The sequence below is a fragment of the Protopterus annectens genome, chromosome 12.part0, assembly GCF_019279795.1.
Source record: "Protopterus annectens isolate FY-2018-M chromosome 12.part0, PAN1.0, whole genome shotgun sequence".
In the NCBI taxonomy this organism is placed as follows: domain Eukaryota; kingdom Metazoa; phylum Chordata; order Ceratodontiformes; family Protopteridae; genus Protopterus; species Protopterus annectens.
The window spans coordinates 475,269,258-475,296,474 of record NC_056746.1 but is presented as its reverse complement, the minus strand read 5'-3'; the positions used below and the strand labels follow the sequence as shown (position 1 = coordinate 475,296,474).

Below are 27,217 nucleotides of genomic sequence, written 5' to 3'. Positions count from 1 at the left end.
TATCTGGCATAAAGAAAGCATTTAAAAGGAGAAAAATGCTGAACAATTCATTCAGGGGCATATCAAGTGCAGGACATTAGTCTCTTAGTGCTTAAAATAATGGTTAAGGCTTATGAATATTAGGTCATAGTTTGTGAACCATTGTTTTGGTAAAACATTCCTGTTGCCAGTAAATGACCATATGTAGAACATAAAAGATCATAAATGATTTAAAACCCAAAGAAGGTATGTGCACAGATGATTTTAATTGCGAGTGAAGCCGTGTACTGATCCAAAGCTGGAAAATGTAAAACAATTCTTCTTTTTCAAACCAGATTACTAGTAAAGTGGCAGAGTAGAATTTTTGGAGATAATTAATTAAAATAAATTAGACATACAACTGTAACTTCAATGGCATATTGTTGATAAACATACCCTGCCAACTTAAAATTTCCACAGTGGACTTCACTTAGACAAACATATCTTTGTACTTCAGTATTAATAATTTACTTTGACTGCAAACAAAAATAATACATTTTATTTAATAACTTACTATGTTCTCCATTTTTATCTTGTCTTTAGTTACTGCACCTTATTGGTAACATTTTTTTCGGTTATTGCAATCCTGGATTCAGTAAAGGAAAAATCAATTCAATTAAGAAATATGGAATGAATAACTTAATTATTGCACAGGTTACAATTCATTAGCAGTTTGGTTCTTAATGTAGGACAATATGGTAGAAAAAAGGAAAAAAAGCAGCAGGCAGGAACATGTTTCTGATGCAGGCAATAATAAAAAGAAACACATTCTAAAAGGAATGGATCTAATTTACATATAGGTTGTAACACCATAAAACACCATCATAGTCTGAATTCAAATCAATGTGTGCAAAACAGTATAATTCTATATAAAAATATGTGCATTATGAAGACATATTTTTTCACAATACATTATTTCTATTTATACTGCAGATATACATACATTTTACAGTTCATGTCTTTGGGGCACTTTTGCATACTGTGGCTGTGCACAATAAAGTGCCTATGAAGATATAAGCAAACCCGAATCAATGTGATTGAGTAATGTGGGGAACTAGTCCAAGTTTCATTTATTAGATATTTGCATATCCCGTTTTATATATTCCTTTTGCAAAATTCCATATATCAAGTAAACAGCAACTGAATACAGGAAACACAGTGGTTCTTCTAACGCCCCATCAGGTTCTCAAAATATTTCCTTAATAGAAGGCCAAATGGTCACCAATGAAAAATGAGTGGTGGCCATAACCTTTCCTATGGTGTCAATGAGAAATTAAGTTAAAAGGCATGACATCTAATCTCAGCAGTCATTTGGTCTCTTGAGCAGTTCTTTGTCAGAAAAAAACTGCAATTATTGTACCCCTCTATTTTAGAAAAAAGTATTTAACAATGCACTTTGATTCTATAAAAGCTATACTGGGTCATCTATGTCTTCATCTTGTGTTCTAGCCATGCGAATAAGCCCTCGTTTCCTTAAAGGACTCTTGGGAACACTTAACTCATTATTTTCAGAGTTCTCAGACAAAACATTTAAATGATTCATTTTCTTCATTTCCAGATCTCCTTTATCTGACCTGAAGTCCACAGACACTGCTGAGTGGTGCACTAACTGATTTGTATCAGATTGGAGATCAGGGAGATTACGTAGAGAGCTTCCATCTGCTTGATCAAAAGCAAAATTTGGAATAGAAAGATGTTCACTTCGACAGGATGGCACAGCTCTTCTTTCACCCTTAAAAGTCTGATCCCCAGATTGAGGATCTAAAAGATCTAAAGAGTCTTTATAAGCTGTAGAGTCACATGATGGTGTTCGCCTACGTAATAACATGCTATTTTCAGATGTCTTTGTGAGAGATTTATTGGAATTTTCACTTTCTGTGGGAGGTTCTATGGAGATGCAGGGCGGGCTCATCTTCTTCTTTCTTTGAGTACCATGATTATATTCTGACTGTGACTGAAGGCCTTTAGAAAGGCTCTCTTTTTGATCTAAAAATTCTTCAATACTTGTATCTGCATCATCAAAAGATGGACATATTTCAATTGAATGCCTTCTCTGATCTTCTGACCAGGATGGTTTCGTCAAGAATCCCTGTGCATCAACACTATAGAATTTCTTTAAATCTTTATCTTTGCTACTGAGTCCAGCTAGACTGATTGTACTGTTGCAATTCTTTAAGGGAATGGGTGAAGCAGATGGGGAAATAAAAGGTGATAGTGAAAGACTTCTTCCCTCAGAGTGTCCTCTCTGCTCTTTTACTGAACTGTTTATATTCCTTACTTCCTCATCTGCTGGATCTATACTTTCAAACACAGAACTTCCAGTACTAGTACCGTGGCTATTTCGATGTGAGGTTCTGCCTGGAATACTGTGCTGGCTATATACCTGCTTGTGAGTATGGACACTGGATGCCCTGCTGTAAGACCGTAAAATAGGAGAAGGTTGTGGAGTTACTTGTGGAGACAGTGGATTTGGACAGAATAAAGGAGGGACTAATGTTTGCTGAGAAGGCACCTTGATTTGCAGACTGTCATTAGACTGCACTTGGAGGCTATCCTTTGAATCAATACTCTGAAAATCTAATGAGTCCATTCTAATAGCTTCCTGAAAAAAAGAAGAAAAACAAAACTGAGAAATATTTAATAAAAATTAACTTGACTTACAAAGCGTATACACACCCACACAAAAATGCATGCATACATATACACACACAGTTACATGATAGTGACATATAAAAAGAAATGTCATGCTTATTTGACAAAAGTAAGAGAACAACAATGATTCAGTGATAAACTGATATACACAAGTGAAAGTAAAATCTTGGGGATATCCATTGTTATTTGCAGAGCAAAAATTGTACTTCTTAATAAAAACATAATGAAAATAATGAAATTATTAATTGTAAAAGTCTATAAAATGAACTTCATAAATAATCAAATGGTAAAGCTAAGATTTAGATATCATATCCACAGCACTGCTGCATTCTCATTCTTAGATTGTTAGTATTGTCACATGCAATAAATATAAGACAGCAATACAGGCCAGTACACAATTCTTTTAAAGGATGCCGTATGAAGAAATCTGAAAAAAAAATCCTGTAATACAAAATGTTTTTATTTCAAAATATGAATGTCAGAAGATCAAATGCCTTCTGACTGCATCCCACATGACTGAAACCCTTTGACTAAATTAATGTTTTGTAGAGACAGCAAACATTCCCTTGTACCCCCAGCTAATACATTCTTTGAAACAGGTCATATAACCACGGAACAGGAAAGATATATTTGGTCTGGTATAGAATCTAATGTCTGTTCCTCACTACAAGGTTGAGAATAAAACAACTTAAAAGTTTGTTCAAAGCCTTTTAACCTACCAATGTTTATTGTAACTAGTTAATGAGGAACATGACCAAACTTTAAAGGGAATCACTTACTCCTAGTTCTCACTATAACCAACAACTCCACTAACATTTTATCCATCTCTATATTACTGCTGTCCACTTTTGATCACTTCTGCTTATAATTTTATCTTTAGATTTCTCTTAGTAAATTTCTGACATTCTGCATATAGTGTGCCCTAATCCCCTCCCACCAAAGCAAAACAAAACAAAAACAACACAATTTTAAAGCAAAATCTATCTCAAGAAATCTGTTCAAATATTTTTTTCCAACACACACCTAATTTACATAGCCAAGACATTTAAACTTGGCACTTCTCTCAAGAGAAAAGAAATCCCTCAAAATCTTCGGATTATGAAAGGGCTAAAAACCCTATACAAATGAGGCAGCCTGAAAACAATGGGAAACACCCTCTATATCAGATAATAAGAACAGCATCATTCTACCAAGGAAGTGAGATAAAAAAGTTACTAGAAGCCATAAAGCCTCTCACTTTTGGTTAACCTCTATATGCAATAGCTAAGAAAATGTTCGGAGATTAAGTCAATGGAGACACTTAAAGAAGACCTTTGAAGAACCCCTAAAAGAAGACACACCACACACCTCCTCAGAGGTGCTTTTCTTACTGCATTTTCTATCTTCATTCACACCCACACTCACAACTCCAAATAATATTACAAATTGATCACTGGAACCCCTCTTTTTCCATACTACTTCAGAACATAAAAAGGAGAGAAGTACAAAAAATCTATAGAGCAAATTCCCAATGATGCCTCGGCTGATGCTAATGGATTGCACCCAAGGTTCAAAAAACTTTGCAGTGAACACTCATAACTTCCTTTTTTCATTATTACAACCTTTGCCTTATTATAAATGCAATGTAAAATATATGTAAGTGTGTCATTATAAAACCTATCCCTAAAACCAATAAACTAGCCACTTGCAATTACTATAGACCAATACCAACATTATCAACTCTAGAAAAGTGTTCAAAACTGATATATTTTCAGATAACAGAATATATTCAGAAAACATATAAGTGTCTCCAAGAAATTAAGTGCATTATAGGCAAGGCAAAATAAAACATATTTTAACAGATTGCTTATTTCAAACATGAACAAGAGCAACTTATATCAATCAGTCTTTGTAGACCTTAACAAGCCCTTTGACGTGTTCGGTCACACCCTCTTACTCATCTTTAAAGTCTCTTCAGGAATGGGTTATGATACCATTTAATGGTTTAAAATCTTTAAATACAATAGGAATTTCAACTTTCATATAGGTTCAACTATAACTTCCATAACTATCTTCAACAAAGTTATTCCTGAAGATACAGAGATACCTCTCAGTACTTATCTCCTTAGTAATAAGTAAACTCGCTGCTAACCTTCCCCACCTATGCAGAACACATGGTAATTTAACAATATCACTAACAATATGGCCGTCTACCACTTCTTCCACCACTATAAAAGAATAAAGAGAAGATGATCTTAACAAATTTCTTGGTTCATTACAAGGAAATAATCTCATGCTAAACAATAAATCAACTAAATGAACGATTTTTGGAACACAGCTAAAAATACTCTCATTACTAGATAAAGGGAGCACACTTGGTAATAACTTGGTACTAACAGGATGAAGCAGTAAAAGTATTTCAATACTTGGGTATTCATAGTGACCACATCTGTTTTTTAGGCAACAGACTAGCATCACAAAATCAGAGATCAATGAACAGTTTTTACAGGCAAAGCAACTCTCCAGAAGGCAGAATAGCAATTGGGAAAGGAATGTCTTTACATCATCAATGCTGCCTCAAAAAAAAACAAAAAAGGTGACTTCAAACAATATATGAGAATTCATCAAAAGGGAACATCACTGCTCAGTGCTTGTTAAAGCTAAATAACTCCCAACAGCAGAGACTCAAGTTTCTTCATAGATCTCTGACTTTCAAATTAGTCAAACAAAAGTGTTTTCCATTTTTTCACTAGCCATATAACATTTCTGACCACCAGCTGCACCCTACAGTTTCTGTCACCTTCTGGTCCTGCATTTTTCACCCCAATATCCACCTTATATTTCACTGAAAACAGCTTTTCAGCGCTGGCTATAATGCCATGGGAGCCTTTTCCTAAGAAATTTAAAAGAAATCAACTCATATCCTAAATTTTACACTCAGCACAACTAATTCTTGAACTATGGTATTATTTAAGCTCTGTTAACTATATTGAGAATCACAACACTCCATTATATCTAATCCTGAGATTTTGTTCAAATAATAATTCTACCTTTCTCTTCTCTTTACTTTACTCATCCCCCCTTAAATACTTCACATCTCCTTCACAGTGCTTCTCCATCTAGATCTTTCCATTCACTTTCATGAACTCCTAGCTCTCAGAATAAACAGTCTGGGGAACAAGTGCAATTAATGCGTTTGATTATTTTGGGGACAGACTTCTAAAAAAAGACTTATAAAATATATACATCTCATCTTCTGCCTATAATATTTTGCAAAAATTTGCAAAAATATTTATATTATGGATATGATTTTGTTCTCAACTCGCATGCTCTGGACTGAGCCTGACAACTCTGTTCACTCAGATAAGTACTCTGCCCTGGCTAACAAATTAAAAATAAGTATAAATAAATAAATGAATAAATATAGAAGAGAAGCTTCTCTTCTGCAAAACCTGAGGGGCTTACTATATAAATACAGGCTGCTTTGAATAACATGTATGGTACAAATTTGTAGTCTATAGTTAGTCATCATTTGGTTTCAGTGAAGTAGCAGTCAGTGTTTTAATATGTAGGCTGGAATATAAAGGTACACAGTGCACAGTAAAGCATGATTTACTGGCGAAGTGAAGGGTGTGGGAATTCAAAGCTGTGGCATAATACATAACCATGAGCCACTCGAGAAAGTGAACTCCAGAATATTAGCACTGCATATCCACACTATGCTTGTCTTTGAATTCTAGCCTCAGCCTTTTGCCATTGAATCATATTGTTTCTATAAATTCTTTCTAGTTAAGTACTCTGTAACTTTATGACATTATTTTAGCAATGTGGAAGCACTCTTGAAATGTGACATTTTTTCAAAAGTACTAATTTCCACACATAGGGTGGCCACGGTGGTGTAGCGGTTAGCATTGCCGCCTCACAGCAAGAGGTTCTCTGGTTCACTTCTTGGCTGGGGTGCCTTCTGTGTGGAGTCTACATGTCCTCCCTGTGGTCACTTGGGTTTCCTCTGGGTGCTCCGGTTTCCTCCCACATCTCAAAGGCATGCTGTGGGTGGATTGGACACTCTAAATTGGCCCTAGGTGTGAGTGTGTGCATGCATGTGTGTGCCTTCTGTGGAAGGTTGGGTGCTGGGCTGGCACCTTGGAACCGTAAAACTACACTGCCAATCATGAGTGGACAGGTCCGCTGTGGCGACCCCTAACTGGGAAAAAGCCGAAAGAAGAAGAATTTCCACACATACACTGAATTATCATTATCAGAAATTATTACATGATAAACACATAAGCAGGAAAAAGGTAAATGCGATGCACTGAATGCTTACTTGTTTTGTTAATGTACACTTCTGTAAGAAGAACTTTGGTTTGCCAGTAAATGGCATTAATACACAAGTACGACTCTTTACTAGCGGTCTGCTAAACTTTGCTTTAGAACAGGAATCATTCATGTGAAGGTTTACTTTGGGGTTCTCTCTGCTCACTGATGTGTAGCAGATCTAATACCAATGGAAACATTCAATATACTACAGTTAGATAAACATCAACACAATAACATTGTTGAGCATGCCAGTTTTTGGCTGTTCAATTCATTTCAACAGAACAGTCAGCAAGATATCTTTTGCCAGTCATTATTGAAAAGCAATAAAGATACAGAATGGAGCATTGCAATGAAAAAATGTCACATGGAACAACTGACCTTCATCCATTCTACTCAACCAGCCATTCTATGTACAATACTTGCTGTTGACCTCCAGGTGCTCCTTACTGCAGCAATGGTTCTAAAATAAAGCTTCCAAATAAACACATTCAGGATAACCCAGGATATATACTCCATTTAAAGTCTACCACTAAAAAAAGCCCTCCCTGTCTGTTCATTTCAGTTCACAACTCTACTCAATACCCTTCAATATGGACTGCATTAAAGATCATTTCTGTCACAGTCTGTATAGTTTAGAATTCACTTTCATCTCCAATTATAAGTCAAATGACTCTTCTTCTTCTTCTTTCAGCGTTTCCCGGTCAGGGGTCACCACAGCAGATCACCTGTCCGCTCATGATTGGCAGTAGAGTTTTACGGTGTCGAGAAGGCACACACACGCGCACTCATGCCTAGGGACAATTTAGTGTGTCCAATCCATCTACAGCATGTCTTTGGGATGTGGGAGGAAATCAGAGCACCTGGAAGAAACCCACATGACCACAGGAAGGACATGCAGACTCCGCACAGAACTGGAGAACCTCTTGCTGTGAGGTGACAGTACTAACCACTGCACCACCATGGCAGCCTAAAAGTCAAATTACTCTAAAGAAATTAAAATCACATCTATCTAACCTCTAGCAGTGAAAATGCACACTGTTGTAGTAACACTAGGACCAGTTAATCACATTAAAGTACTTTTAATGTCATTACTAATTAAAGAGTTACTTTCTAAGTTATACTACAACATGATATTTCTTAAGATAATAAAAATGCACAACACTCTCACAGCAATTCCATTTACTAAATAATAAACTCTACCAGTGTACAATATCCAGATAACTTCAGACCCGGCTATAGTTTCTTTTTTTTTTCACTGCATTCTGATAGCATTTTTCATACATGTGTCTAGAAATGTATCTACTGACTGAGGTCTTAAACTTGTAATACTGGTTTGTAAATGGTAAATTGATAACTTATCCCTCTGAACTAAGTCAGGGCTAAACATGTACATACTGTGGTACATTCCACTTACCTGTACTTGTTAATAACAATAAAGCAAAGTGATATATTGATAATAGGCAACCACATGAACTACAGAACGTATCTGTGACTCCAAAACAAGCTGGTCTAGTAATAAAAATCTCCTTGGTACCTGTTGTCTGTAGTAGCCAAAAACTCCCTGATTACCCAATGATTTCCTTTTCCCACCCAAGTGCATGAGTGTAATTGAAAGCATAATAGCACCTACATTTCAGAACAAAACCTATAATTTCATGTTGAAAAAAACTTCACATTTCTTCAAATGTATTTTTTTATAAAATTACTTTCTTCCAAATTGGGAGCATGTTGTAATACCCTATCTAAGTTCATATTTACATGGCTGCATTACATAAATATACTAACTGTGTACTATATGGATGTTTCTATAAACTATGCTGTGTTAAGCACAATTATATTACAAATTTAATAGTGCAGTATGCTGTAATAAGGTTAGTTGACTGCGGCATCCAGTAAATTCCTCAGGATAATGCAATTTCTCCCTGTAAAAAGTACTTAAAAAGTTAATACAATGATGAAAAGAAAAAAATCTAAATAAGAGTGTGTACAAAGATTTCAGCAATGGATTATACCTGTCTGCGCAGCAATCTGGTCACACTGGGAGACTTTGGTGCTAGGTGAGGGGGAGGAATCTTAGGAAGGTTAATGGTATCACTACAAGGAGCAGATGATGGCTGAAATGGTTCTTCTGGAATTCTAAGAAATGAAGTGGATTCAGCAGGCTGGGATTGAACAGATGTCACTGACCCTATGCAACATGGGAAAAATAAATTAGTGCTTGCATTCCATAGGCACTTTAAGGTTGCATGTATACTGACAATAAAAATAAAAATGTAACAGGATATTCCTTAACGATTACAAATAAGAAACACTACATTGTGATAAATGCATTACTTCTTTAATAATGCACACATCTGAATCTCATTAAAATTCATACAATAATATTATAGATAAAACAGTAAGTTACAGTTTTCACAGGTCATTTATAGTATCAGTACTAGTTAATCCGAAATCATATGCCACTTTAAAATGTTGTGCTTTAACATTTTGCATTTTAGTTAGCCTGTTTATTTTCAAATAACCAATTTCATATGTAGTATTATGTACAATGCTGTATATCTATGGGAGTTTCCATGACATTTCCTAGTTTCAGGAATTATCTGTACTGTTTTCCAATGTTCCCCAACAGCCATAGGGAAGGGTGATGCTTTCTAACTGTTCTTAATTGCTTCAACTTCGTTCTTAAGATATGGTGCCATAGTTCACTTATGGACTGAGTCTAGAACTAATTGAATACATACACCCTACATTCATTCAAATTTTTATATTGCTTTTGGTTCATGTTTAGCCTGTTTATTCTTACTTTTTGCACATTTTAAGGGACAGACTATGCCTAAAAAACAAACCTTCACTTTCTTGTTATTTGTTAAGTAAGCCTAGTTGTGAATTGTTTGCATGCTACTTCATGAGCTAAATAATGTATGTTCTTTGGTACAGTAGCTTAAAGTTCATTAGCAAGAAATTTGTTAAGTCTTTGAAGAGTATTTCTGCCCTGGCTTTGTTTTGAAACACTGTAGTTCTTACTTTTGTTTGTCTTTTATGCTAATTAAAATTTAACCATTCTCCCATCCCTGCCTTGCTCATGTTTACTTGATGTTCACTTCAAGGCCTGCTATTAGTTTGCACTAGGGCTTCTACAAGGTAGAGTTTATTAGAAAGCATTGCAAGGGACTTCCAATTAGCAAATAAATGTGCTCCTGACAGTTGGAGGATTTCCCTGAACGTATGCCATAGTGTAGTAAATCACACTACCGATGCATTTTTCAGCGGGGCTACAAACATGGGAGCAGCATGGGATGAGATACTAGATGAGAAAAGAGTTATGCATGTTGTGGCAGGTGAGGGACAGCATTATGGCTGAAGGATGTCTGGAATGACTATGAGGTAGAGTATATAGGAAAAAAGACAATTAGGAGGACTGAAGGGGGTGTAACCAGTATTGAAAAGGTTGCATGTATGAGGGACAGTGATATGGGATGGGCCAGGTAGAGAAAGCTGTGTGGGAACAGAGAAGAATGTTTTCTGCAGGAGATTTCAGAACAAAAGGATAGTCAAACATATGCCATGTACACAACAGCATACGCATTTTAAAAATAACTTACTTCATAGGCTCATATGTGTATGCTAGGCTAAGGAACACTAGGACCCTTTTAAGCCTAGCTGTGAAATCCAAATGTGACCCACAAATTTGATTTATATAGGAGGTGATTTATTGACTGCCGCTGTCCATCCAAGGCATAGGAGACAGACCAGGGGTGAATTTCCAATTACACAGCCACTGGTCTAAGTTGAGCTTAAATAGGGATATGGAGAAACTCTGCTTCACATGGATGGAGAACTGTTCCATAGACTGGGAATTCTCTGAGAAACATATCAGTCTCTCTAACATGTCTGATTTACGTCCCAAGTAAAATTTAGGTCTTTATATCTAGTCTTTGTGCAATGAAACATGATAGAATTTATATTTAAAATATTCTGACACATTTATCAAGAGTTATGGTTGTATGTTTGGTTAAAGTGGCTTTTTATACAAGTCTTGGTGGGTTAAATTCATAATTTTGCACACACAGTCATTTCATGACTTTTTTCATTATTTGAAAGATATACTGTGCAGAAACAAATGTTTTCTGCTGTTGGGCAGGGGTATTTTGAAAACTGGTGTGCAAGTTGGAATACAGTTTCAAAAAAGTTCTTGTTTTGCCCCTGACTAATCACTTTGGACAGGAGATGAGAAATAAGATTACAATGCTGGTCCTTAGACTTAGTAAGATATGGGAGGTGGCACAGATGGTCATCAATAGGCCAGTTGGATGGTTGTTGCAGTGTACATAGATAAGAATGACATGTCAGATGAGATATTTGAGGTAGTGGCAATCAGAATCAATGAGGTGTCTGAGAGTTCTTCCATACCATGGTATGAGAAACAGCATTCTGAACAATGTTACCGGGTCAGTTCTTTGGCATAAATCTTCTGATGTTATGTCACAGATGACCTAGGTTGGAAACCTAGATGCTAGAGAAGCCAGCCTAAGAGATAGGGGGCTGAGAGGCCAAGGCCAATTTTTCTATCTTTGGCAATGGTATTGGCATAGTCCCACAGTATAAATATCTGGGGGATTTTGAACATGGACTCATGGGGGCACAAGCTTACCAAACAGTGCAATGCAGTTCAGCTAAGCACCCCTGCTGTACCAAACCAGGCATCCATCCTAGTCTTGGTATAGTCCTTGGGATAGTGAGCATTGTGCTACTCTTGACAGCCAGCAGGACAGAGTGTTAAAAGGATGCAGGAAATCTCCAAACCCATACTGTATGATTATTACAGTCCAGAATAAGAGCTAGGTTTTCCAGCACCCTATGCAATAATGCAACAAATCACTTGTTACAAATGTAACAAGCAGCATGCTACGGATAAAGGTTGCAAAAAGAGTGCTGAGCACTTTATCTCATTTACAAATACAGTATCACCATTCATTTGTCTGTACTATACTATACTATACTATACTATACTATACTATACTATACTATACTATAGTATGCAGAGAGATGTGAGGCACTTTAGACCTGACGTCAAATGTCAATTGTGACCTCTGCCACTTTGCATCCATGGTGGCTGTTCTGTTCCCCCAACCTAACTATGCCACTGCCACAGTCCATAGCTCTCATCTACTTCTCCCTCTCCAACTTCCCTGAGTCGCTGAGTATGACAGGAATACATTGGCCTTTAGAGGATTAGAACTTGATAGTACCAGTGTAATACAAGATAATTAAGTATGAAAATAAAGAATGTAAACTGTGCCAGTATGCTGACAGAAAACAGGATAGAAGAGTATAATGACTGAGTGTGGTAACGGGTCAAACAGAAGGGCGTGGGATTGCTCAGGGGATGAATGACGCCTGAAAGACAGATCAGCTCTGTTAACAGCATTGTTCCTCATAGTCTAGAAATAAAAGTGGTGCTGAAAGCTGGGTTAAAACAGTACATTCCTGTGACTACTTTAAAATTAAGATGTAATGTAGAGGTGATCTCACTGAACCAGAAGTCTGAGGGATGTACGTAGGTACCAGGCAGAAGAAGGAAATAGATATAAGAAACAGTAAAGGAGCAAACAGTGACTTGTAGTATAGCTAAAGTATCATTACATAGTGCAAGCAGAAGAGAAGCAATATGCATAACCGCAAGCAGTGAAGCAACAGGGTTGTGAGAACATTGCTGGTATCCAAAGAACCAAAGACCAAATATAAGAGGGCATGGTGCAGAGAAGTGCCAGGGTACTGATTATGTTTGCACTGATAAAGGGTCAGAAAAGAAGGAAGGACATCAGAAGCAAGGCCAGGGAGCAGGGAAACACTCCTACATGAGGGATGTAAGGGAGAGGCACGGGGTCAGAACTTAGGGCAAATGGCCAAGTGGTTAAGGTAAATAAAGGACGATGAAGTCCACATGGATTATTACAGTGTACCTACCCAATGGCACAACAAGCAACAAGATGGATGAGGGAATAGAGGAGAATAAAAGATTGGGATGGGAGGAAGTCTATACTTAGGGGGAATTGAAACTGCTAGGAAAAGTCTAGAATATTACAAGTTCCAGTTAAAGAAAAAATAAAATGAGACTGTTATCCAGGATCATATTAGGTTCATTCAGCTGGCACAGAATTGCATCAAAAAGCAAATGATTTTGGGCATGCTCGTTTAAATTTTGGAGATATGTTTAGGAAAAGATTTGGTTAACTGACAGTGATTATGTCACTATGTGGGTTAGACTGGGAAAAGATAAGAAACCAAAGGCAAAGGTGATAATTTATGCTTTTAGGGTATGCATTATGCTGAACTGAGAAAAACAGTCAAAAACGAGACAGGGAACAGGAAACTAAATGAGGTGTGAAGAAGGTTTGGGTGTATGTGATGAATGAAGTACTCAAGGCTATGGACAAGGATGTAAAGAGAAAACCAAAGAGATAAAGAGGAGAAGGTCAGTTTGGCTATATAAGAAAATAAGAGTAGGAAACGGGACAAAATGAAAGGTATATAGATAGTGGGAAGGAAGGTGGTAGTGAAGGTGGGAAGTTGGGGGGTGTGTAATGCACAGTATAAGGAGACAAGCATAAGGGCAACAGAGCAGGTAAAGGCACAAGCATAAAAAGAACTGGCCAAAAAAGGTCAGGAAGGGAACAGATGTTTATTTTAAGCATAGTGCAGAAAGCAGTAAGAGAGGGACAGACTTGGATAACTAAGTCAAATATAATGTAATACATTTGGCATGCAAACTAGAAAAGGACCAGAAAATGTTCATCACACATAACTGGACCCAACAGATAGGTTTATTTACTGGGGGACCCTGAAGCCAAGAAGTCACAAGCCTATTCTACCAAGCTCTGGCTATGCCACACCTTGACTTCTCCGTGACGCTCTGAAGGTTATACAAGTTGAGTGACATCTGACTGCTGGAAGACTTTTAAAGGAAAACCACCAGAAGTGTGTGCAGATGAAAGGTGAAAGAGTAATGAACACAAATCAAAAAAGATGGAGATGTCCGTACTAGACATCAAAAGAGATGGAGACATGACACAGTAGCACACAATAATTTCAGGGGTGATATGAAGGGGTTACCCCCAACAGGAGGGACAGTGTGGAGTTGGGGATAACTTATAGATAATAGGGATAAACTATTCCTTGGATTTATAGAACTGCTTGAGGGAGTGAGAGTGAGATAGAGAAGGTTTCTGACCACATTAAATTGCATCTAGGAATGGTTGGTGGAGAGAGAATCCATGAACATTTAAGAGGGCATAAGACAGGCAGAAAAACATAACAATCTAGTCAAACATTTAGTTGGTTTGCTTTCTGTAAAGCATCTTTGTCAAAGCCACTTAATTGGAGGTGGAAGGTTTTGGTTCCAAGAGCATGGCAGCGCTGTCATCTCTACTCAGATAAAGTTAATTGCAACAGTTTCAGTACAGTAGCAAACTACATTCTCTGTCCTCCATTAATTGCAGCTTTTAGTCCCACAGCTTATATGCAGAAAACTAAAACAGTTTAATTAAACCAGTAATGGGCATTCCATTGTCTGCCTGTATTTATCCCAGCTTAAACGGCATTTAATATAATGGACTGACTGCTCATAAATGGCTGAGAAGTATTTGCTATAATGTTTTTTTATTTTTTTGTATTTCTAAAATGCAACTATTTTGCTTTTGTTTTCTATGTTGACCTTCAGCATAATGTGAAAGAAACCATCTTTCTCTGTACTGCTGTAAAATGTTTTAGGGGTTATGAAGAGGAAGGTGATCTTTGTTCAGTCCTAATATCTGTAGTCTATTTTAATGCGTCATTATTTTCAAAGTGGCAGGATGGTAAAGAAAGGTTATGTCCTGCAAAGACAACGCTATCAGATAATATTGTCTGTCTGTCTGCAATGCAAGCATGTTATCATAATTGTTTCCAGCTAAAGCATGCAAGGTTATAAACAATTATGACATCACAATTCTTAACTGAATTGCACAAGGAATTTTTGCCATCATGACATTTAAGCAATGCAAAGTGGTGAGAACTTAAGAAGCAATGTCTGAAATGTGCGAAATTAATTGCACTAACTCATCCATTCTAAAATGGAGATGCATGATTTTATTTTACTTAATGAAGCGATTTGTGCAAACATATATCCCTTTTATTCTGCAATACTACTGCTAACTCAATATCTAACATAAATATAACAGAGTGAAAACGTACCTGTTTGTGATTTGCATTGAAATGAATCCATTTCTGTTAGAGGGTAATGTGCTTTAGCTGGTTTTACAGGACGAAACATGTAGCTGTCATTTGGCAAGGAATGCATTCTAGACACTGAAATTTTCCTGACTGTTAGGAGGTTTTCTCTTGGGCCATCTCTAATGGCTCTCCCATACTGAGTATCCTCCTAAAACAAAGCACATTGTGTTTAATTACTGGTGTAACTCATTTCTTCATCAACAAATGAAAGATGCATGCAGGAGACTCTTTTCTAACATCTTCAGAAAACAAACCATGTAACAATTAACTTTACCTTACATTGGAGCAATTTTTGCTTCCAGCATACCATGCTATAAAAGGTTGGATTAAACATTTCAGTTCACATACAGCTTAGCCTGAAGGAAAATGGAAGGATGGAAGCAGGACTTACTTAAGTTATACTTTATTTTTATTTATTTAATTGATCTACACTTTGTTGACAGGATGAGAGTCCTACTAAGCCAGCAGGCTCTTTTCAGGGGAAACTTGAGGTGGTAGTCATACTGACAAGGACAAATTTAGTCAGGAACTGGAGAATGTCCCCTACTTTTTCTATTTATTTTCATTTTTCATTGTGGACATTGCTTGAAAGGGAGCATTGCTAACACTGAGTGACAGAGAACTCTCATTATGATGCTGATATAATGAAAAATGTTAGAGGTATGGTTGAAGAGTTGAACTTATTATGCAGTGATGACAAACTGTTTCCAGCTAGTGAAGTGGCAACTGCACAGACAGAGGACGAGAACATAATAGATCAGGTTACTGAAATCTAACCAGGAGGGAATTACTTCAAAAGGATAATCCAGGACATGAAGCAGAGAGCTGCAGGAGCAGATGGAAGGTTTGCAGTCAACAGACCAACCTAGGGCATTTGAAGAGGCTGTTGGAGGTGAAGGGAAGGGAAAGGAGGCATGCAAACATTTTTTGAAAAAAGTGTGGAGACCTCTGGTGAGAATAATAACTGAAGCAAGTACTGTTATTAACAGATATTTTGTGTGGGATAGAATAATAATCCCAAAGGACTTTAAAGTAACTGATGTAAGATCTTAAATCTTCTTGGGAAAACAGATATTTTGTGATTTGAGTTTTGTGACTTTGAATTTATAATAGAAATGCTTTGGTACATATAAAAATAGAAAAATGAGTACCAATGGAATAACTATTTTTACAGGGCAGAGAATGTAAATTTATAGAAGTCAATATTCAGTTTAGATCTGATGAAATAATGGAACAAGGTATTTATTTTTTTTTAAGAAATATATAAAAAAGTTAAAAATATGAAAAGACAAACGATGATAATAACCATTTGGAGTGGGGATGGGAATGTAAAATAATTCTGAAAACTGAAACAGAAAACGTTTTCCATTTGCCAAGTATTGCTTTTGGTGCAAGCCGCAGGGGGGTTTAACATACTGGGGACAGTCAAAAGCCTGTTACTTTTGTAGGGATGGTATGCACTAATTAATAAATGCAAAAAAATATTATGCCAGCAGTGTGAAGAAAGAGGTCGGCATTTGCAAAACTGAAAGATGGACTGTGGGAAATGTAAAAATAATGGTAATTTTTGGTTTGACTTTAATGAAGGGGTGCAGACTGTAGAAATAATACAGGATGCAGTATGGGAGAAGGACAACAATACTGCTGATGTGATAGTGCAGAAAGATGAAGAAGGACTAGAGGACAGCAATACTGAAGAAGAAGTGGAAGTAACAAGAAAGAGGATGGAAAGAAATTGTTATTGAAAATAAGTTCGAGTTATTAGCGTTAGAAGAGGAGTCTGGAGGACTGAATAAGAGGGAAAGAGAATATATTAAAAGAATGTGGTTGTAGGCAGAGTTAAAGTAAAAAAAATCCCATCAAAATTTGAAAAAAAAATTAAGAAAACAGAAATGATCGGGGTTCTGTCAGTAAATGTGAAAAGTATTGAAAATAGTATAAGAAGTTTGTTGAAATGGTGTAAAAAGCAGGATCCGGAAGTAACTGTCCTGTTAGACAAGGATTAATATGCCTGAATGTAATAATATAAAAGGAAAAGCTTTGAATATATAAAATAATATGGAGTTTTGTGGTGGATACATGTTGAGGAAGAGTTGAATTGGGAAAAACTAAATGAAGTGATCATACTAGATCTTACTGTAATGTGTGAAGAAAAGCAATTAATTGGATTAGATACTAGAATAAATAGCACTATAGACCATACAATATGCATCCATCCATATACTGCAATAAAATAAAGAAAATAATCATTTGAAAAATTAATAACTTATGCTGTGATAATTGGGTCTATTATAATTATGGGGACTTGAATTGTGATATTATAGAAAAGAAAGAGAACCTTTCACTTGAAATTAAAAAAAAATCATGAGTTTTTGAAAATAGGGCAGCTGTACATAGGATGGAAAAAGTATACATATTTCTGTGGAGGTTTAGGAAGTGAGATAAACTATTTTATCAAAAGATTTAGAGGAGATTAATGGAGGGACTATTGGCATGTGTTCCTCAGCTCATTAAGCTGTTTAGAAATACTATAAAAATGGAAAAGGAATAAAATGGATGATGGGAGATACTGTGTATAAAATGTTACTTGGAGTAGATATAGATAAGTTATAGAAAGATCATATAGCAAGGAGAGATTTCTATAAGCCTTGCACAGAATGGTGTCAGGGATTTAAAAAAAAAGTATAAAAGGTACATGTGGGGGTGAAAAACAGCTGTAAGGAAGGTGGAGAAGGAAGAGTAATGTGCAAGTATTAAGAAGCATAATAGACTGCTGGAAGAGAATAAAATATTGTTTCTGAAAAGAAAAAGAGAAAGAATTACATAGAAAAACAAGAAATGAATACTGTCTCAATTACTTTAACAACAGTATTATCGGAAAGGAAAGAAATGAAAAGTTTTCTCTTTTGATGGCAAAATAAAATGTGATCAGGGTAATGTAAGATAATGAGAGTAATTAAAAATATACAGACATGTTAATTGGATTCAATGGGGAGTTATTTTAAATCCATGTCTGGTAGTAAGGAAAGGGGAGGAAAAGTTAAGTGGCAGAAAAGGTGACTTTGGAAGGAAATACTGGAGGCATTATAAGGAAGCAGTGCTCTACAAGAAGTAGATGCTGTCTTGAAAATGGTTAATGTTGATTTTGTTCCAGGTTTTTCATCCAGGAAAAAAGAGGTAATTGTTCCCCTCTACTTGTCACTCATTAGAAGCATTATAGAGTACAATGCCCCTTTTGGTATGTACCTCACAAGACATTTACAACAACTGGAAAGGCCGCAGAAATACCTCACAAAGAGGATTACCAGCCTCAAACAGATGCCCTACGCAGACCGTCTCAAAAAACTCCAGCTTTACTCCATCACATATCACCTACTCAGAGGTCATTTCTGCCTAACATATAAAGCTATGTCAAACCCAGAGCAGTTGGACATGCTTCACTTAAAGAAATCCCAATTCCTCCGAGCTACACGCTCTAGGGACTTAAACCTTGTCACCACAATAAACAGAACATGCTGGAGGGATAGATTCATGGCCCACAGACTTCCCATACTCTGGATCAAATTACCTATCTGTATCAAACAAAGCTCCTCATTAGCACTCTTCAAGAAAAATCTTGATGACTGGATGGGAAATAGGAAATTCATCCCGGGGATCACCTCTGTGGCTCTGCTCGACAGGGGCACAGGAAAATAATTTTCTTGGGTGGCGAAAGCCAGGGTACCTTTTCAGCTAGGCTTATATAGGCCCTAAGGCCAATAGCCTAGTACCAACCTATGAACCTATGAATAGATGGTGTAGGGTATAAATGTATAAAGTTATAAAGGACAAATGGAAAAAAGTATTTTAAAAGTACTGAATGAATGGATCAAGGAGGATATATAAAAATGAGGGCATGTGAGGGTATCATAATATTGATTTGGAAGTAAGGGAATAAAAAATACCATCAAATATAACTCCCCCCAGGTACTTAATGCTCTTTCTAAGGCAAAGAATACTGCATCAAAGGGAAAGATAATATCCTAGGATGCCTTCTAAATAGCATGAAACATGACCTATCAGGCCATCTGGAATTAATATTTAACTGTAGCTTTCAAACATGCTTCATACGTCATGACTGGAGAATACCAACAGTCATCCCTCTGCACAAAGTTGGGCCATGTACAGACCCTGAAAACTACACAACCATCACTATTCTGATATGCAAAGCCATGGAAAGAATTATCATGGAAATAATCAGTAATGACATAGGAAACCTCCAGACACTGGACCTAACAAAACTCAGCCTGGTAGATTTCTTTGAGAAGATCATCAAAGAAATGGATGAGGGCAAAATGGTTCACACTGCCTACCTTGACCTGGCCAAGGCATGTGACATAATACCCTACTCAGGCATTTCTGATAAACTCAAGAAGTTATATACAAATCCTTACATCACCTGGTGGACAGCCGGGTAACTTACAAACAGGACCCTGGAAGTGAAAATTGGGGAGTCCATCTCTACAAAGTGGCCAGTCACAAGCAGAGTTCCTCAGGGATCAGTACTAGACACTCTTTTTTTGGCATTTAATTCTTTGAAGTCAAGGTCAATGTCAGTGGTCTCTGGCTGACTAAATTTGCTGATGATTGAAAATTAAGAGTTGCCAATGAATCACCCACTGACACAAATGCTCTCCAGGAAGGGCTATGTCCGAAAAATAACTGGTATCAGAGCCATGGACTAAACCTAAATGCCAATAAATGCATAACAGTATCCTTCGGGAAGTCATCTGCTCCTGTTAAAGATCATACTGACAACACACTCATAAGAGTTGACCCTGTAGCCAGGGACTTTTTGGACACACATAAACAGTAATCTAGCCTTTGACCATCTAGTGTCTGCAGTAGTGAGGAAATAATTCTATGCTGTGCAACTTATAAACAAAGGTATGGCATCCATGTCCAAGGAAGTCATTGTTCCACTGTATTTGGCATTCATAAGACCTATCACTAAGTGCAATGCCCCCTTTGGTATGTACCTAACCAGGCGTATCCAGCAACTGGAATGTCCACAGAGGTTCTTCACTAAAATAATTAAGGGTGTAAGTAACATGTCTTTTTGCAGACTGCTTCAAGGCCCTATCCTTCTATTCTCTCTCCTACAGGCTGTTGAGGAGAGAACTATGCCTGGCATACAAGACATTGTCAGACCTCACTCTGATGGACCTCCTGCATATTCACAAAACAAACAGATCCATTATTACCCCTTATAAACATTTAAATATTGTCTGTGATATAAACAGGACCTGCAGAAGAGAGAGGTATGCATCCTAGAGACTACCCCTTCTTTGGAACAGGCTCCCCATCCATGTGAAGCAGAGTTTCTTCCTAACCCAATTCAAGTGTAAGTCAGACAATTGGATGGGGAACAGGAAATTCATCCCTGGATTGGCACTTATGTCTCTAATGGACACAATCAGCCTGTAAATAGTTCATCTCGCAGGCCCCTGCTGCAAATGTTTCATCCCCCAAACACCTGCTTACACTTATTAAGGGCACCAGAACTTGTCAGAGATTTGGGATGCATGGCTAGGCTTAAAAAGGCCCTTGTGGTCATTAGACTAGTAAACACCTATGAACCTATGAATATATGCCAGGAATTTGGAATCCAATAGAAACAAATAATACAGATTAAAATTCTAATGAAAGTAATAGAAAAGAGGTTTGAAAAAATCTTGCTAGAGTGGATCATTGAAGAATTATATGGCAATAAATAGAAACAGTGCTAACAAATGTTATAGTTAGAGCAGAAGATGATGGGTAATGTGTTAAATATGCAGAATGACATAAAGGCGATAATAGGTGATGAAACAAAAGCTTCTGATAGTATTTCATCAACAACTGTGGAAATATTCTGCAGGTATATGGCATTAAAGGAAGTATTTTAAAATTATAAGTTATGGCCTATAGTAGAAGTTGTATAAAAGTCCTGTTGAATAGAGAATTAAGTCTGGGAATTGAGGCAAGGCATAGAGTGTTCAGCAGGGATGCTCCATGAGTAAGTTTTTTTATTTGTAATGGTTACTATATTTTGGCATATGGAGAAACAAAATAAAGAGATGGAGTATTTATCAGAAGGTAAGGTTGAAATTACTCTTACAATTTCTTATGCAGATGCTTTGGTTCTGGTAGCAAAAAATAAAGCATGGATAAAGGAGGTAATGGAGGGTAGGGATATTATTAGGGAAGTTAAGTCTGATTTAAAATAAGGACAAGCATAAAGGTTTAGGGGATATGGTTAAAATAGGGGGCGTTTATTTTTTATGACAGAAATATTGGTCTTGAGAAAAAGATTTGGAAAAATGAGATGTGGAAGTAGTAATTGTAGGATTGTAGACAACATTTAAGTTGCCTTTTAAAAGAAATGCTTTTAATTAATTAATTCAGTTATACTGTGGAAGTTAGGTTACTTAGCTGGGGGTACTTTATGTTTTCTACTAAAAAAGAAATATAAATTTTACAGGTAATCTTGTCAGTTATATATGGTTCCAGGTTAAATCTATTTATGAGGGTATGTACAAAACATATACAAATGGAAATATACCATGGTGTGTATATATATATATATATATGTATATATATATATATATATATATATATATATATATATATATATATAAAACGGGGCTCCTGCCCACATCAGGGAATGCAGGGAAGCTTGTTCCCTCCACAATTCAAGTTTTAAGGAGAAATGTAACATTTGATATTTGTTCTTGTTTTCTAATTTTGGACTTTCTGTTAATTATTTTGGGACTCATCATTGCATGTCTTGACATTTCAATAGAGACATAAATCAATATGGGTATAATATATGTGTGTGTGTGTGTGTGTGTGTGTGTGTGTGTGTATGTGTGTGTGTAGATATAGATAAATATGTTTTATATAGCTCCTCTTAACCAGATTTAACCTGGAACCTTATATAACTCCTAGGTAAATATCATAACTTCCACAACATAACAGAATTCATTAAATATACCATTTTCAAAAATACAATGGCCTTTTGGCATGTTCATCACCATGAGTAGCTAGGAATGGCTGTGCTAATTTATTGCATGGCTGGGTGAATGCCTTTCTCCAGGCAGTTCTGGGAGAAAGCACATGCCTCTCTCATGGAATGCTCACTTGTATCTAGACTGGCCACAGAGAGAGACCACTGTGGTGCTGCAGATTTTCATGCAAATGTACCACATTAGGGCCCTCTCTGAATGCAGAAAGGTGAAGCACAAGGTGTATACATTGTGTACACCTCACAGTAGCCTTGACAAGCTTGGGTTTGCATGTACCTTATATATAATGGACCTATTTGATGACTTCTGTACTTTGATAATACATCTGCCACTGCCAACTCAGTTAGCCTGTTATAAATTTGTGAGTTGCACAAAAGCCTTACAAAACCTGCAGCAGGTAAACTAAAATACTTCATAAGAGATAGTTCTTGTTTTTCAATCAATTTCCCAAATGTGGAATTGATAACCTTATGAAATAAGAAATGTGACAACCCTGGGTTCCATCAAGTATCATTTAGATAATTATATGGAAGACAGAAAATCTATGTATGGCTTAAAAGAAGCGGCATCAGTAGAAGGTATAATGACCAGACTTCAACAGTATTAAAAGTTATGAATGGATATGTGTGTTTTTCGGTAGCAATAAAAGATGTGATAACTTGTGACTTTTTCTAGAAAATGAATAAGGAAAAGTGTATGAAGTTTATAGATGTTTTATGCTGGAAAGTACAACAGTTATACATAGGATGTGAAGACTGTAATTATTCTGAAATTAAACTTTCTTTACCTTATTAACACCAAATTACAAACACAGTGATTGACACATCACGTATGGAGTTTTGAGACTGTGTTGCAGACAATAGAAGAACTAACTTCCACCACCTTGGCATTATGCCTAGTTCTTTTATTTTCATTACTTAGGTCCTATAATTACAAGAAATGTGACTATTCCCAAGCTAGGGACCATAAGCTGTAAAAGCACAATTAGAAGATTCTTTAAGGAGACTAATAGCTAAGAGCAGGAAGGCAGACTTAATAGCAGGTGAATGTGAAATGCTTAACTCCATCTGTTTTTTTTTTCTGCATTGAAAAGACATAAGTCAAAAATTTGAATGAACAACAAGAAGAGATAGAAGAAGAAGAAAAAGAACTATTTTGGATCTTGTAATATACAGAACTGTGTGTTTTTTGGTGCACTTATGTCTCTGCCTATGATGTGTTGTAGAAATTCAGTCAATTGTCTTAGGGTTCAGTAATTCATCCAGTTAAGAGATAGCTAGGAGAAAGTTTAACTATAGACTTATGTTTCCTTCTTGTAATCTATTTTGTTCAAAGTGATTATTTCCTGTTTTCTCAAGACAAATTTATATTTCGATGCTCATTTAACTATTACTTGTACTGGTCAACTCATTCTTTCTTAGGTAAAGCATTTTTATCTATTTATTTTTAAAAAACGTATGGCTGATCATCTGTTTACTTATGTATTAACTGATAATACAGTATATACATTGCTAATTAGTGAAAAGCTGCTGGCATCAACCTCTAATAGACCAGTTTGCTCTGTTTCACACTATCATTTGTATTTATAACTATTTGTCCTGTTAACAAAAATAAAACTGTAACTGGAAGATCCCCAGTTAAGTAATCTGGGAGGAGGCAGTTTAGAACTTGAACATGACAGAAGATTATAGTACTTAGAAATATTTCTAGCTGCCCCTAGAACTTAATGTGTGTATCTGTGCAAATGTAAGAGTTTCTTTAGATTACGGTTACTGTAGGCAAGTACATAGGGACAGTGGTCAGAAAATGGTCTGCTTGGTGGGGAATTTGATTGCAAAGACTATCCTTGGGTTAGGTTGGTGTAGGTTTATGCCCAAGGCAACAGTTTATACTTCTTGCATTGTCATTTTGGCCAAGCTCCACATAATGAATTGTTTAATATATATGAGTCTTTTTTATACTTTAATCTGTTTAATAATAGTGCTGGGACAATTTATTTGCGAGCAGTGTTGCAAATCCTAGGACAATAGCCCTGTGGTATCACAGTGTTGGTATACTGTAATTAGAATTCACAGTTGGTTTATATCCCAGTCTGTCACTGAGTGGTCTTCACAGGACTGGACCAGAATGATATAGTGGAGTGGCTCTTTTGCCAGTAGCCATAATCCAGGGGAGGAATGAAATTTTCAGCCAAGGACCAGTTCTTGGATGCAAGAAACTGATTGTTGTTAAATTCAGTAGTAGCCAGAGGTTTAAATTTATTGCCTTTGACCGAGTTGTTCTTAACAACAGGGGGGGGGGGGGGGCGGGTCCACAAGAATTGTTTCTGGAATTTAGAGAATGTATGTGGCAGTTAAGATTTAATGCCAACAACCCACCTGGGTTGAATGATGTTATTTCCATCTCCAGTTATTTAAAACTGAAAGCTGAATTTTATCTTTGATAGTTTTGTAATGTTTTAACTTGCACAGCAAATAAGGAAAGTAGGGGAAAATGTGATCAATGTATGTTTATAATACACCTTTTTATACTTAGTGTATCAACAGTATGCTGGATTGATGTTTGTTATTTATTTATACATATGGGTTACTGTGAAGAACAAACACACTATTGTAGTTTGTTTTGTCTTGCAATTTTTTTATTATTATTTCTTAATCAAGTTTCACATATATTTCAATGTTTAGTTTTAAAACAGTGTTGCAATACAATTTGAATCCTGTAAAGGAAATTAATTGTAGTCATGTGGTGGTGCCTGGCTTTTAAAAGGAAGTGCTGTCAATGTTTTATGTAATCTGATGAAGTCAAGTGTATCTATTGACGAAAGCGCTCATTAAAAGAGTATTTTTCTTCATATTTGTGGCGGTTTTTCATATTTTACATTATGAAAGGACAATATTACACAGAATGATGATCTGTGGTACTTGTTTTTTACAATTTTCACTCTAGAAAACAACAAGATCTGGACATTATCTGTAATTTGTATTCATTTTACAAATAAAACTTTGGAAGCCACCAATATTGAAATCTGCAAGGCTTACTGTTTGTGCATAGGACGTAACAATATCATCCACTACAAACACACTGAAGTACTATTTGCATTTTCATATGTGTGTGTGTGTGTGTGTGTGTGTGTGTGTGTGTGTGTGTGTGTGTGTGTGTGTGTGTGTGTGTGTGTGTGTTTGTGTTTCTATGTAGGTGGGGTGAGTGATTAGTGACTTGAAACTGGATGTTCTGTTCCCTGAACCTAGAATCCTGCAAAGTTTACTCATTTCTTTTGTGTATTTGTTATTGTTATTGTTAATGTTACAAAAGTTGTAACAAATATGGGATGGTCAGATTCTGCATATCAAAAATGAAGAGAATCTAGTGATGGCCATATGTACAGCAAACACCACATGTTAGCACTTGAAATATGAAAAAAAAAAATTCATTTCCGACCTACAAATGGAAAAAAAAAGAATCTTTCTTCTTTTATTGCTACGTTTAACATTAACACAGCTTTATAAATGTATACTGTTTTTTCCTAGGCAAACATGCCAGCCTGAAATGAGTACTGAAATAATGCTTGCCTCCTATGTCAGGGAGAGCTATGGGAGTTTTCTTGAGGTACTGTCAGATTACAACCTGGTATTCCAGATGCAATGACACTATGGGGTGGGGGAAGGCAATTCTATATGATGTATTTCATACTAAAGAAACTGGGCTTTGGCTAAATTCCAAGTATGTAACCAGCAGAAACAGGCACGATGATGGATGTGCTTCATATAAATCTTTTCCCAGATGGCCCATCAAAAAAACATTATTGATCACAATGAAAGAAATGAGGTGGTAAATGGAAGACTAGCATGGAAAATCACATTGAAGTCTAAAGTTTCACACTAGGGGAGAGAACCATACATACAAAAAAGACAATTACATGTTAATATTTGTGAACCTCTTCTGTAGAGATCTTCTGTTTAATATAAATACTACGTTTCTTTATAAAAGCACCAGTAAGCTAAAGGTAGTAGACATTTTAATATAAATTGTTTTTGGAAATGCTTACTTATGACAGTCTAAGTTCATCTTCAATGCACTTAAATGAAATGCTTTTCTTGTAATGCTTATACCCGATTGTATCATATTATCAAAATGCTCCTATGACTTCTGTTAACAAGATTAAGAATCTTTTTCCTACAGTCATTAGTAAAAGCACATACTACACTAATAGTAAGTTTTGCATGCTGTGGTGGTACTGTCAGTGATAGAGAGTACAATTTATAACAACATTGCTAGTTTTCTCATTACAACCCTCAAAACATATATTTCCAGATTTGAAAAGCAAAACCTTATGTACTATGCAGGTTCTATTCTGTAAATCCAAATACAACAATTTCACTCAGACAAATGAACTGTGAAACAAAAGGAACAAAAGCACTTTCCTGAGCATATTTGTGCAAGTAGCCCCCCTGCAGCCCCAACGTAGGGAACTTTTCTCCCAAAACATTTATTTTAATTGAGTGGCTCAGAAGTATCACAGGAGAGGATAACTCCAACCAGCTATTTTTGTTTCAAAGTTTGTCTAGTTGACATTTAATTTTGTGTGAATGTGCAGTACAACTACCACTTTGCAGATAATTCACAAGCAAGAAAAGATAGAGATATCTGGTTACGTTTTTCTTTTCTTTTTCTTTTTATCAAGAAACAATACTAATTAAAAAATGTCCAGCAAACGCTGTGTTTATCTAACTTGACTGGTTGTATTGTAAAGCTCAGGACCTCTTAAACTCTTGCCTCAGTTACTTAAATTTCCATACCTACATGTATTCTTCATCTGTATGGTATATACTTTCTACTTTTATGTCTACTTTCACAGGTAATGCAAATGCAGATATGATAGATATTCTCTAGTGCTTTGCCATGTCCCACGCAATTCTTCTGAATGGATGGGATTC

At 36.2% G+C, this 27,217-nt stretch overlaps 1 protein-coding gene across 2 annotated transcripts in view; it reads right to left on the bottom strand.

The window, feature by feature from the left end:
• Window positions 1-226: 226 nt before the first annotated feature.
• The window catches only part of CACNA1H (calcium voltage-gated channel subunit alpha1 H), a 2,347,924-nt gene continuing 2,320,933 nt past the window's right edge, over window positions 227-27,217 (bottom strand). The window contains exons 31-33 of one of the 2 annotated variants that reach the window (XM_044089567.1): window positions 15,199-15,385; window positions 8,979-9,154; window positions 227-2,620 (exon numbers count right to left, since the gene is read on the bottom strand). In XM_044089567.1, coding sequence (XP_043945502.1) covers window positions 1,430-2,620; window positions 8,979-9,154; window positions 15,199-15,385 — 1,554 coding nt within the window. In that variant the 3' untranslated portion in view covers window positions 227-1,429. The remainder of the gene's footprint in view (window positions 2,621-8,978; window positions 9,155-15,198; window positions 15,386-27,217) is intronic. The other variant, XM_044089568.1, reaches the window with a different exon arrangement.